This window comes from Narcine bancroftii, chromosome 1 (assembly GCF_036971445.1).
Source record: "Narcine bancroftii isolate sNarBan1 chromosome 1, sNarBan1.hap1, whole genome shotgun sequence".
Lineage (NCBI taxonomy): Eukaryota > Metazoa > Chordata > Chondrichthyes > Torpediniformes > Narcinidae > Narcine > Narcine bancroftii.
Genome location: NC_091469.1, coordinates 249,754,319 through 249,768,433, shown reverse-complemented (window position 1 = coordinate 249,768,433; position 14,115 = coordinate 249,754,319). Strand labels below are relative to the sequence as shown.

The window sequence follows — 14,115 nt, the reverse complement described above, 5'->3', positions numbered from 1 at the left end:
ATTTCAGTGTGTGATGTGATAGAGGCAAGGCCAAAATGAGAGCATTGCTGTGGATTTCCTTCACGAGCCTAATAGCTGCAGGAAAGACGCTGCCTTCAAGCCCACGGTGGGCAATTTCATCCTCGGGCTCCTCCCCAATGGCAAGAGGGAGCACATCCAACATGGGATAGGTCTGTTGGTACATTGGCTGCCTTTCCAAGGCAGCCAGCTGGGGAATGGGGGGGGTTGGGTGGATTTGAGGGATTGAGTATAGACGGAGTGTTGGGGGGTGGTGGTAGGTTTGCATGTCAGTCTGAGAACCTTCCACCACCTCCTGCAGCTTCTACCCATCTTGGGTGCCTCACTGTGACAGCTCCAAACAGGATGCTTGGCCACACGTTGTCATGATCGAGCTGAGCCAGCGAGACAGCCCAGGAGGCAGGCAGGAGGGGGCCTGAGAGGACAGGCAGTTCCTTCACTCAGTGCATGTTGCTCAAGCCCAGGAAGTGTTGCACTCACACTCAGCCCAGGAAGTTCTCACCAACGGTTAAAATTCTTCCCCAGATCTCTAGCTTTTGGAACGCTGCTGTGTAATACCAACATTGCGACACACCATGGGCCTGAATATCCTTTACCGTGCCATGGGGAACAAGCAAGTCTCGTCAGCATAATCTTCTCCTTCTTGGTGATTGAAACAGACCACGCCACTCCATCAGTAGTGGATCAGCACAAGGCTTTGCTCCCGATGCTCTCGCTTCCTCTTTCCCCCAGGACAGACAGCAACTTGCTGAATCTGTGTGTGCCTCCATCATCAGTCACAGGGAGTGCAGTCTAGGAATAGGCGCATCGGTCCTAACCATTAAACACTGTGGTTCCTATTTTACACCCTCTCACAATCTACCCCTCGGGGATGGGGGGGTGGGGTAGGCCGGCGATTTAACTCCTCAGTCACTGGCATGTGGAAAGAAATCAAATAGCTTTTTATTGTCATTGTACAAGTTATACAACGAGATTTATGACAGCAGTAACCACAGGCAGCACCACAGAAGTTAAATAAAAAATTTAATTCACAATTCCGTATATGTCCTTTATGTGAATGGAGGGGGTGTGTCGGCTGTATGTATAATAGATGTGGAGGACAGAGAGGGGAATTTGTGGATATGTATGTTCAGTGTAGTGACAGCCTGGGGGAAAAAGCTTTTTCTGAGTCTGTTTGTTCTTGTCTTGATTGACCTGTAGCGTCTGCCAGAGGGTAGTAGGTCAAACAGATGCAGGGCAGGGTGGGTGGGATCCTTTATTATTGCTTGTGCTCTACTGAGGCAACGAGAGGTGTTGAGATCCTTCAGGGAGGGTAGGGGACATCCAATGATCTTTTCTGCTGCCCTCACCCCCCATTGAAGTCTTTGCCGCTCTTCTTCAGTGCAATGGGAGAACCATACTGTGCTGCAGTACAGCAGGATGCTCTGTACGGTGGAACTGTAGAAGGTCATCAGCAGCTTCTGACCCACCTTGCTCTTTTTGGCATTCTCAGGAAGTACAGGCGCCTCTGGGCCTTTTTGATGACTGCTGAAGTGTTTACAGTCCAGGAGAGGTCGTCTGAGATATTGATGCCCAGGAGGGTGAAGCTGTGGACCCTCGTCACACAGTCACCATCTATGTAGAGGGGGAGCGGGTCAGACCTGTGCTTCCTGAAGTCCAGAATGATTTCCTTTGTTTTTGTGGTGTTAGGATCAGGTTATGAGCCCGGCACCACTCGGTCAGATTCAGGATTTCATTCCTGTAGGCAGACTCATCTCCCCCTGTGATCAACCCCACCACCGTGGTGTCATCTGCAAACTTCGCCACGGTGTTACTGGCGTGGACAGGTCTGCAGTCGGCGGTGTAAAGAGTGAAGAGCAAAGGGCTCAGCACACAGCCCTGTTTAGTCTGGAGCACACAGAGGAGGACCCACTCAGTCACAGGGAGAACATGCAAACTCCACACAGACAGAGTCAGCCATCCTTTTGTTGAACATTAGAGCACAGTGCAATCTGTCAGCACTTCCCATTTCCTCAGCCCTTCTATTTGCCTGCCTGTTGGTGATTTCACATTGGACTATATCTATCGAGTGCAAGGTCAATCCTGCAGCTTATTTAAGTTCAAGTTTGTTATTATCTGACTGTATATGTATTTATTTAGTTTTTCATTGGGAAGAGGCCCAGGGTTATAGGATACTGTTCATCAATCTCACAGCCTGCAGGAAGGAGCTATCTCCCAGCCAGTCAGTCCTGATTTTTGATGCTCATCTACCACTTTCTTGATGGTACTGGGCCAAGGTTCCTATGTGCTGGGTAGAAAGGTTCTTCTAACATCCTTTGAGCCCTATTTAACCACCCAGTGAATGTTTTCAATGGAGGAGCAGTGATCAATCCTGGTTCTTTTGATGATCCTCTGTTTTTCCTCCTAGTCCAACATTTTACTGCTACCAGACCCCACAATGATGCAGCCAGACAGGACACTCTCAATTGGCCTCCTGTAAAATGTATTCAGGATGTGGGCCAGTAGCCTTGGCCTCCTGGGGAAGTGGAGGCAGTGCTGCACCTTCTTGACTAATGAGGAGGTATTGTGGATGCAGATAGGTCACCACCCTGCATACAGATTGGCCAGCTTTGTGTCATTATTCAGTCCGGGCATCCAGACCATTCATTGTTGTGGCTCCGACTTGGCCACACTTGTAATATTGTGTGCAATTTTGGTCATCACACTGCAGAGGGGACATGATAATGTTGGGAAGGGTAGAGAAGTGGTTCACGATATTTATTGCGATGTTAGGGAAGTTGAGCTATGGTGAGAGACTGGAAATACCAGGCCTGTGTTCTAGGCCTGGGTTGAGAGGGGATCTTATTGAGGTCTTAAAAAATGTGAGGGGCATAGACAAGGTGAACAGTGACAGTCTGTTTCTTAGAATGGGAGAATTTAAGATGAGAAGGTGGCATTAAAAAATGAGGATGTGGATTTCAGAAGAGATGTGTGGGGCATTCAGAGTATGGTGGGGACATGGAATTAGCTGACAGACAAAGTGATGGAGGCAGCAAGTTCAGCTTCCTTTGAGAGAGACTTGATAACTTCTGAACGGGAGGGGATTGGAGGCAAGTGGGCCTAATGTAGATAAGTAGGACTAAACATGGATGTTGTGCCTGGAGAAGCTGGGCCTATGGTGCTCCTTCTGACCTGCTGGAGCTATGACTCCCAGCATTGACCCCAGAGATACCCCACAGGTCACTGCACTGACCCCTGAGATACCCCACAGGTCATTGTACTGACCCCTGAGATACCCCACAGGTCACTGCAGAGATACCCAACAGGTTACTGCACTGACCCCTGAGATACTCCACTGGTCATTGTACTGATCCCTGAGATACCCCACTGGTCACTGCACCACTGATCCCAGAGATACCCTACAGGTTACTGCACTGACCCCTGAGATACCCCACTGGTCACTGAAATTTTAGTGTCATCACTGATCTTTTGATGAAACCAAAGTCCTCATTTCTATGATGTGACATGGAACCTCTCCTTCTCTATGATCCCTGTTTTCAGATCTCATGGCTTCCAACTTGGTATTACAGTACTGGAACCATAGTTTTACAGCATAGAAACAACCTCTGGCCCACCTTGTCTGTGTCACCCAACTTGCCAACACTAGCTGGTCCCATTTATCAGCTGAGATACCCCTTGAAAGCTTTCCTGTCGATTGGGCCCCACATCTAATGAAGGATGTGCTGGCATTGGAAAGTGTCCAGAGGAGGTTCACGATCATGATGCTGGGGATAAGAACATTAAGGTTTGAGAAATATTGATGTCTCTGGAGTTTAGAATGATGAGGATCTCATTGAAACATACTGAATATTGAAAGGGAATGGAGAAGCCATTTCCAGTAGTGGGAGAGTCTGGGCCCAGACTTCCTTTAGAACCAAGATGGAGGAATTTCTTCAGCAGAGTATGGGGAATGTGTGGAATTCATTGCCACAGACACCTGGGGGCGCTATGTCATTCGGTAGATTTAAAGTGGAAGTTGGTAGGTTCTTGATCAGTAAGGATGTCAAAGGTTACGTGGAGGAGGCAGGAGAATGGGCTGGGCAGGAGAATATGTCAATTATGATTTGATTGTGGGGCAGACTTGAAAGCCTGAATGGCCTAATTCTGCTTCACCATCTACTGGTTTTATCATGTTGCCATTTAAAGTTTTTAAAATGTTAAAATTCTCCACCACCCTCTGCATGAAAAAGGGCCCTCTTAAATCTTCTCACCTTAACGCTATGGTGTCACGCCCTCTAGTCCCAGACTCCCACCCCCTGGTCAAAACACCTTGTCTGGGCCCCTGATGATTTGACAAACCCACGTAATGGGCGTGTAGCTCAGGGGATGAGCATCTGATAGCAAATCAAGAGGCTTCCTTGTTCGAAACTGGGTCCCTTCTCTGAGGAAGCACAGTCAGTGCTCTGCTGTAACTGCACGGCAACCTAGGTTCAAATCTGCTGCTGTCTGTAGAGAATTTATCTGTGTGGGGTCCCTCTGGGTGCTGTGGTTTCCTCCCCACCATCCAAACACATGCAGGGTCAATGGGTCACATGGGTGTATTTGGGCAACACAGGCTCTTGGGCCGGAAGGGCCTGTTACCATGCTGTGTCTAAATTAAATTAAAATATATTAAATCGAAGGTCCCCCTTTATTTGACAAGACCCTTGCAGAGGCTCTCCAAGTTAGAAGGGTTTGTCACTGCCGGAGAGTTGATGCTCAGTGATACCTACAGATGTCTCTTTGTGACAATTGCCCTTTCTGACCCAGGTGCCCTACATGCCGCACTGGTGCCCACAGTACACACACTTGACGGATCACACTTCTGACGAGGAGACCCTGGACAGGCAGAGCCCCCCGCTTGAGGTGTCTGATGGAGAGTTGGAGCCTGCCAATGCCCCTTCGCTGATGTCCAGAGCAGAAGCAGGCAAGTACCAGGTGCATTGGGCAGGCAACTGCAGGAAGAATCAAGGCAGAGAGTAGAAGATGGGGACAGAGGCAGAGACGAGGAGATGGGAAGGGCATGTAGGTGGGGAGTGCAAGGATTGGAAAATAGATAGGAACAGACTAGAAAGGCTGAAAGGCCTGTTTCTATGCTGTAATATTCTATGTGTCCAGAGCACCTTCCTCAACTTGCCCTGCCACCCAGCAAAGCTGGTGCAGGTTGATTTACTCTGCGTGTTCCAGGTTCCGACCCCATCCCCGAGGGTCACAAGTCACTGCCAATTGCGCCAGTGGAGGGGTGGTTGAAAAGGAGGCTGGAACTGATGGGCTGCTGGGAGATCTACCATTGCCTTGACAGACCAAATGCCCTCCTTCTCCACTCACTCCAATGGCCCTTTTCACATTGTATGTCACCATACCACTTCACCTGCCATCAGCTAGGACTGGAACCATCCACTGGCCTCTCAGGGCACAGGTCACTCATTTCACCCTGTGTCCTTGACCTGGACACCCCACAACTGGGCCAAATCCATGGAACCAGATTCAGGCTGGGCTGGTTATGCCACAGTAAATGAAGTGGTGACACACATGTGGGAGAATCTCCACCGGTCACACAACATCCACAGGGAGTGAAGGGTGAACAACGTTTCAGGCCTGAGCTCCTCGTCAAGTTTATTATCCAACTGCGCTGGATGGGTCACGTCTCCAGAATGGAGGACCATCGCCTTCCCAAGATCGTGTTATATGGCGAGCTCTCCACTGGCCACCGTGACAGAGGTGCACCAAAGAAAAGGTACAAGGACTGCCTAAAGAAATCTCTTGGTGCCTGCCACATTGACCACCGCCAGTGGGCTGATAACGCCTCAAACCGTGCATCTTGGCGCCTCACAGTTTGGCGGGCAGCAACCTCCTTTGAAGAAGACCGCAGAGCCCACCTCACTGACAAAAGGCAAAGGAGGAAAAACCCAACACCCAACCCCAACCAACCAATTTTCCCCTGCAACCGCTGCAACCGTGTCTGCCTGTCCCGCATCGGACTTGTCAGCCACAAACGAGCCTGCAGCTGACGTGGGCTTTTTTACCCCCTCCATAAATCTTCGTCCGCGAAGCCAAGCCAAAGAAGAAGATTACAACCAATGATCTGGATTTGAAACCGGCACTGTTTGTAAGGAGTTTATATGTTCTCACTGTGTCTGCGTGGTTTCCTCTGGGTGCACTGGTTACCTCCCACTGTTCAAAATGTAATGGGGTGTAGGTTAATTGGGGAAGCAGAGTGGAACAGACTCGTGGATGGAAGGTCATGTTATGGTGGAGTATGTATAAATTCAATTCAATTCAAACCGATCTGACCCACTCACACCTGTAGTGACCCAGTAATAAACTCGCAGTCACACCTGCAGAGGTGGGATAAATGGGTGGTGTTGCTCTAGTTGTAGTCCGTGGAGAGCAGAGTGTCACAGAAGGTCAGTGCTGGGCCCACTACTGTTCGCGAGTTATGTTCATGATGTGGAAGAGGGTGGTGTATCTCATACTGTAAGGGGCGCTAGGCCACAGAAATGGCAACTCTTTGTCTGGCTCACAGCAAGCAGAAGGCAAACCCTCGTCATATTACATTTTATGTACTATTATATGACAGAAAAGAAATCTTGAATCTTCACTCTAAGCTTGCCGATGACACGAGATTGAGTGGAAAAGCAAATTGTGAAGTGGCTGCAGAGGGTCTCCAGCGAAGTACAGAAAGGTAAAGGAAAGGGAAAGGGTCTGATAATTGGAGAACAATCTTGAATAATATTCAAGTGGCGAAAGATTGCAGTGTGCTGTTGTGCAGAGGGACTTGTGCATGAATCACAAAAGGATGGTTTGCAGGTGCAACAGGTAATGTGGCCCTTCATCGCTAGAGGGATTATATTTCAGAGCAGAGAGTTTGGCTGCAACTGTACAAGGTACTGGTCTCCTTACTTGAGAAAGGATAAACTTGCTTTGGAGGTGGTGCAGAGGAAGTTCACCGGGTTGGTTGTGGAGATGAGGGGCTTAGTCTGTGAGGAGAGATTGACTAGCCTGGGACTGTACTCACTGGAATAAAATCATGAAAGGGGATTGATCAGAGAGAGGTTGGGAGCTTTTCCACTGGCAGGTATGACTAGAACTGGGGGATATTGCCTCAGGATTCAGGGGAGAAGGGAAGTAGATTTAGGACGGAGATGAGACAGAACTGCTTCTTCCAGAGTGTGTTGTATCTGCTCAAGGAAGCAGTAGAGGCGGCCTCATTAAATATATTTCAGACATAGTTGGATAGACTTTTGCATAGTTAGGGAACTAAGGATTATGGGGAACGGGCATGTTGATGGTGCTGTCCATGGTCAGATCTGCCGTGGGGAATGGGCAGATGGGTGGAGCTGTTCGTGGTCAGATCTGCCGTGGAGAACTGGGTTATGGGGAACTGGCAGATGGGCAGAGCTGCCAATGGTCAGATCTGCTGTGGGGAACTGGGTTATGGGGAAGATACACAAATGGTCCAGTCAGTTGGCCAGAGAGTAATAATGTTTAAACTAGAGAAGTGGGAGATGATACTTTTGCAAAGACACAGCAATATATGGGGGACCCTCCCCCCAAGTACACCCCATGCAACTGTGACCCCAACCCATGCAGGAAGAGATCAAGGCATCAAGACAGGGTAACAGATGTATATGTTCTTTCCTCCTGGAGTTCTTTCCTTGATTGGTGAGATTGTCAGAACTGAGGTTGGGTAAGACAGGAACGAAAGGAGATGGGTTCATGTAAAACCACAGAACCCTAGAACACTACAGCACAGAATCAGGTCCTTCGACCCATCTAATCTGTGCTGAACGATTATGCTGCTTAGTCCCACTGACCTCACCCAGTCCATATCCATCAATTCCTCTCCCATCCATTCACCTGTCCAAATTGATCTTAAATGTTAAAATTGAGCCTGCATTCATCACTTAAACTGACAGCTCGTTCCACCCTCTCCTCTCCACCCCGCACATTTATCCTTTTAAACATTTCATCTTTGACCTGGAACCCATTTCCTACACCCTTCTGTATCCCCCAGTGATGCACCAGCACAGTTCAGGAAACATAAAGAGGGACAAAGGAACTTCACGTGGCCGTTGCCACAGCTGGAACAGTTCAGCAGTGAGGCAAGATTGGTGGTGTTTTTTTCTGAACAGAGGAAGCCAGGGAATAGGGGAGGGAGAAGACATATCTGAGAGGACACCCAGAGAATATTTGTTCCTTTACCTGAGTGGTCACAAGCCAGAGAACTGAATTTTAAAGTAATTGGTAGAAGGATTAGTGGGGAGATGCAGAAAACATTGACGCAGTAGGCAGTGGGAATCTGAGGGTCATTGTCTGAAACAGCAGGAGAGGCAGAGTTAGATCACAGTTTTTATGGTGTACTTGAGTTCTGAGCTGCAGGGCAACAGACCCAGTTTTGGAAGGTGGGGGTTAGGACGAGCAAGTAGCTGAATGGCCTCCTCTCTTGTTATTGAGGTTCTGGGTGACATGAACCATCTCAGGAAAGGGGAAATGTCAACTAGGTGACAGGTTGAAAGAAGCTTAGGTGGGAGGGGGGAGGGAGGGAGGTTGATTTGGATCTCCCCTTCTCGGTTTAGTGAGAGGATCTGACCTGAAAGGTTGACTGTCTCTCTCTCTCCATTACGATGTCTGTCCCGCTCACATCCCCTCCCACTTTCTCATTGTTTGCTCAAGATTCCAGCAACCTGGCGAACATTTTCCATTTACTTAGATCTTTAATTTAATTTGGAGAGCTCTTCTGATACACCTACACGTCCAATTAACCCACCCATCCCCATACACCTTTGGAAACCGGGTCATCCAGAGGAAACCCATGCAGGTCATGGAGAGAACGTACAAACTCCTTACAGATAGTGAAGGATTCGAACCCAGATCGCTGGAGATTCTAGCCCCGCCTCGCCCCTCCCGTCTCCTTTCCAAAGCCTGTACCATCCTTCTTGTAGTGGGGCACAAGTTGGTCAAAGGTTTGCATGGTTGCAACATGGAGAATGGCTCTGGTCTGAGAAATCCCCCCACCCCCCCCCCCCCCCCACTCTCACCCAACTGAACCTGAGCTTCTGTCGTTTCAGGAGGAAACAAGAAGAAGATCCGACTGTACCAGTTCCTCCTGGATCTTCTCCATAGCGGAGACATGAAGGAGAGCATCTGGTGGGTGGACAAGGACAAGGGGACCTTCCAGTTCTCATCCAAGCACAAGGAAGTGCTGGCACATCGCTGGGGGGTGCAGAAGGGCAACCGGAAGAAGATGACCTACCAGAAGATGGCCAGGGCTCTGCGCAACTACGGCAAGACTGGAGAGGTGCAGAAGATCAAGAAAAAGCTGACCTACCAGTTCAGTGAAGAAGTTATGGGGAGAGGGGAGTGGAAACATTACGCCCATTGAACAGAGCCACCCCTCCCTCTTCCCCGCCAAGGGAAGTCCATGGGTCCGGGTCACAAGCTGCAGGGGTGGTGGGGAAATGTTCATCCAGGTGGCTTCCTCCCTTACTCTTCACCCACTCCCCTCCAACACATTCCCTTGACCCTTGCCCTCTAGCCTCTTGCTCCTCACCCCTCCCTGCCACTCCTCCCTCATCATCCTCCCTCCAACACCTTCCCTGTCCTCCCCTGCCTCTTTCCTCCCTTGCTCTCTCCTCCCCCTCCTCCCCCTCCCCTAAGACACTGCCCCACCCCCCCCATCTGCCTCATCTCCCCCCTCCCTGCCAGCTGACTGCACACAGCCTCCTGCCCCCACTAAGCTCAGTTCTCCGCACTGACCCAAGCACAACCACAGCCACTGTGGCCAAAACCCGGGCTCTGTGTGGGGTGGGTCAGATTTAGAGTGGGAGACAAATGACGTGGTGTCTGGGCCATAGGGAAGGGTTTGGGTGGGGAGTGGGTTGTGTGGGTCTCTCTGTTCCTTTGTTTGTGCCTACCCTCAGTAATTGGGTGGGAGGGATCTCTGTCACCTGATTGTGTCCAGTGGTTTATCTGGGATAATGTCCTCTTCCTTGCGTCAAGTACCACCAACCTCTCTCACTTCCCCCCAAGTCTTACAGGCCCCGGACTGCACCCCCCCCACCCACCCCAGGACACAGTGTGGGGCTTCCCCCAGAGGGAAGAGGATGAGTCTCGCCACACTCCCGGAAACCCTCCCATTCACTCCGGGCCCTCCCCCAGAGCTCTGCGGAACGAATTGGTGGCTGCGATTGAAGCCCAGGCAGGGTGCGGCTGCGGTACAAAAGGTGGGCCCATGGAGAGAGGGGGATAATTCGAGGTGGGGCTATTTTACACAGCCTGATGAGGCAGCAATTTAGCTTTTTCTCTGTATTTATGAACATTTTGTTTTGAATAAACTACTGAAAATCAGTGTGACCCAGGTGTGTTCATATGAAGGAAAAAAAGATCATAAGCCACAGGAACAGAATTAGGCCTAACAGCTCATTGAGCCTGCTCTGTCGTTCGAACCATGGCTGATGTATTCTTCCTCCCAGCCCCATTCTTAATCCCTGTAAACTTTGACAACCTTACCTAGTAAGAAGCTGCTTTGATTCTCCCCAATGACTTGGCCTCTGCAATCTGAGCTCCACCAACTCGCCACCCTCTGGCTGGAGAAGCTTCTCCTCATCTCTGTTCTAAAGAGATGTGTTTGTGTAACCTGAGCCTGTGCTCTCTGGTTACAGGCTCTCCCTCCAGAGTGGCTGCAGGGAATGGGAGCATGAGGAGGCTATTCAGCCCAACATCCAATAGAACACAGAACAGTACAGGCCCTTCGGCCCACAGTGTTGGGCTGACCTAATGACCTCACCATGTCTATCCAGTTCTTTCAATATTCGGGAGGCTTCAATGAAATTCTGCCTCATCCAGTGAGCACAGGCCTGGAGAGTCATCAAACATTAACCTTCTCATTCCCAGGAAGATTCTCGTGAACCTTTTCTGCACCCTCTTCAACACTAGCACCCCCCTTCCTCAGATATGGGGCTCAAAGCTGCTTGCAATACTCCAAATGCAATCTGACCACCTCCTTGTGAAGCCTCAGCATTATTTTTTTTAAAGGCGTCCTGCCTGTTACATGCGACTAAAATACACTCGTGTGGCAGCCTCTCGATGCACCAACTCCCAGAGACCCCGATGACCAATGTTATTCCCAGCTGGATACTGCCGCTGTTGCAGTTTAATTAGATGGGTGAAACTCCCATGTGGTCCAGTGAGATCACAATGGAAACCAGTAAATGAAGATCTCAGTCTGTCGAGTATTCTTGAAGGAGACTTGTTCGGCATCCTGCGATGGGTGAGGGGCCTGTCTGAAGGTCTAGGTCAAGTTCAGACACTATCTGGGTGTGTGGTGGACCTAGCGCCCAAGGGATCCTCCCGCAGAACTTCCCCGGCCAGAGCTTCGATGCGACGGATAGTTTCATGTCTTTGGGGCTCCAGAGACCCAAGGTCGGTCTTGTCCTCCATCACTGCCTGAGTGGAGCTTGCCCACTCTCCCCAGGCTTCCTCCCCCGACCCACCACCCCGTAGAGGCTCCTGCCCTGTGCAGGAGGATCTGCCAGACCCTCAGCTTGGCTGGGCCACAGGCTGCCCCTGTGGGGTAGAATCCAGGGACGTGGCTGCCGGGAGCTTAGTGTCACAGAGAATGGGAGCACGAGGAGGCCATTCAGCCCAGCATCCAATAGGACACATATGCACAGTACAGCCCCTTTAGCCCACAGTGTTAGGCTGACCTAATGAGCTACTCTAACAAGGGTTGAGAATTTCTCCATTGCATAGCCCTCCATTGTTCTCAGTTCCATGTACCTATCTAATGGTCTCTTAAATAGCTCCTACCTCCACCACCATTTCCAGCAGCACATTCCATGCACCAACCACTCTCTGTCATGGCTGATCATGCCTTCTTTCCACACCCCTTTAGCCATAAGGGCCACATCCATCTCCCTTTGAAATCTAGCTAACAAACTGGCCTCAGCCACTCTGGGCAGGGAAGTGCTGTGAGTTCCCAGCTCTCTTGGTCCTCACCTCGTTCTGACATGGCTTCCCCTTTGCCTTGGACTGTGACACCCACCCCCCACCCCCCTCACAGTGCTGAATCGGCTAATCTAACATGTTCGTTCCCAGTAATCGTGCGGTGTGAAACGTCCCAACCTGGCAGGGCGTTAAATTCAACCTGGTGGGGGCAAGTGTCAGAGCCTGGCTGAGTTTAATCACTAATCGCCTTTTGGCAGTGTGAAAGCACAACCTGCTCTCGGATTGTCACCACTGGAGATGAGACCCCCCCCTTAAAGTGCTGGGTGCCGATTAACCAGGTAAATCACAGCTCGGTGGGAAAGGCTCCCGAGTGCAGCATGCCTAGTAAGTTTACCTGCTTTCGAGGAGGGTTGGCAGTGTGATTGATGGTCAGCTCAGGCCCTGTAAGTCCCGGCGACTCCTGAGTCTGGTCCTGGTGACGAGATGGTTAAATGAGAGTCCGCAGGAGCCGGGGTTGAGGGCTATGTGCAGGCGTGCTGGAGAAAGTCAGCAGGTCATGCACAGGAAGCAAAGGGTGACCAGTGTTTCGGGCCTAGTGAAGGGGACGGTGCAGTTAGCCCAATGCCGTTACAGCGCCAGTGATCAGGATTGGGATATGCTGGGTCTGAGCTGACCATTAAATTAAAAACAGGCAGATGGTGGGGGGGGGGGGGGGGAGGGAGGAAGGGGGCAAGGGGAGGAGCACAGACTGACTGGTAAGAGGTGGAGGTTGGAAGGACAGTTCTATGGGAGCAGGGCTAGGTGGTCACATGGTGGTAGAGCTTGCGAGCAGGGAGGTAACCGAGGGCAAGCAGTGAGAGAGATTCCCACAGAACTCCCTTTGCAGCAGGACGAGAACCTCATGGAGCAGCAGCTGAGTGGGGTTACAAGTCCTTCCCCACTCCGTTTCCATGCTGCCCTTCAGGTCATGTCCCACGAACACCTCAGCCACTGTGGAGCCATGGGCTTTGTGGGGATTTGTTTCCCCCAGCCCCTCTCTTTTCCCCTCCCCCAAAGTCTCTCTGTCTCCGTACAGTGTGGTTGAGATCTTCCTTTTGGTTTTGGAATGAGGGTGGGGTTCCTCTTTTATAGGTCAGACTTGCGGTGCAGAGTCAAAGGAAATGTTTCCAATCAGCCCTCTGAGAAACGGTTCACTCACTTCCTTCTAAAGTGTGGAGTCTTCAAAAATTCAGCAGCTACTTCAACACAGCCAGATTTAGCTCAGCTTCTAACTGAAGAGCATGATTAAAAAAAGATTCTCAAGGAGTGGGCATCGATCAGTGGGCTCACAGACAGAACACATCTGTGAGGGGGTGGGGATGTGGGCTGGGATCGACTCAGTCCGAGGATTCCACCAGGCCCAGCTTGTCCCACTTGGAGTGGCTGGGATGGAAGTGTTATATGCACCAGCAGTTGAGGGAGGGGAAATGGGAGGGTCTCTCATTCTCCCCCACCTTTCTAGTGCCCCTCACTAGAGTGACCTGTGCCACCCCCCCCCCCCCCCCCCCACCAAATACCGGCAATTCAGGAAGCACATCCCCTTCACTTGTCCATATAAACATGCCAGCTCGGGGCTGGTGACCAACCTTTGCCTGCATCTGGAACAAACAGTCTGGAAGCTGGGGGTGGGGATGTGGGCTGGGATCGACTCAGTCCGAGGATTCCACCAGGCCCAGCTTGTCCCACTTGGAGTGGCTGGGATGGAAGTGTTATATGCACCAGCAGTTGAGGGAGGGGAAATGGGAGGGTCTCTCATTCCCCCCCACCTTTCTAGTGCCCCTCACTAGAGTGACCTGTGCCACCCCCCCCCCCCCCCCCACCAAATACCGGCAATTCAGGAAGCACATCCCCTTCACTTGTCCATATAAACATGCCAGCTCGGGGCTGGTGACCAACCTTTGCCTGCATCTGGAACAAACAGTCTGGAAGCTGGGGGTGGGGATGTGGGCTGGGATCGACTCAGTCCGAGGATTCCACCAGGCCCAGCTTGTCCCACTTGGAGTGGCTGGGATGGAAGTGTTATATGCACCAGCAGTTGAGGGAGGGGAAATGGGAGGGTCTCTCATTCCCCCCCACCTTTCTAGTGCCCCT

General features: G+C 51.0%; 1 protein-coding gene across 1 annotated transcript in view; it reads left to right on the top strand.

Annotated features, from left to right (window-relative positions):
• spi1b (Spi-1 proto-oncogene b) overlaps window positions 1-10,386 on the top strand; it is a 92,311-nt gene extending 81,925 nt beyond the window's left edge. The window contains exons 4-5 of the mRNA XM_069894374.1: window positions 4,807-4,963; window positions 9,108-10,386. Of these exons, the coding sequence (XP_069750475.1) occupies window positions 4,807-4,963; window positions 9,108-9,421 (471 nt within the window). The 3' untranslated portion in view covers window positions 9,422-10,386. The remainder of the gene's footprint in view (window positions 1-4,806; window positions 4,964-9,107) is intronic.
• The last annotated feature ends 3,729 nt before the right edge of the window (window positions 10,387-14,115 follow it).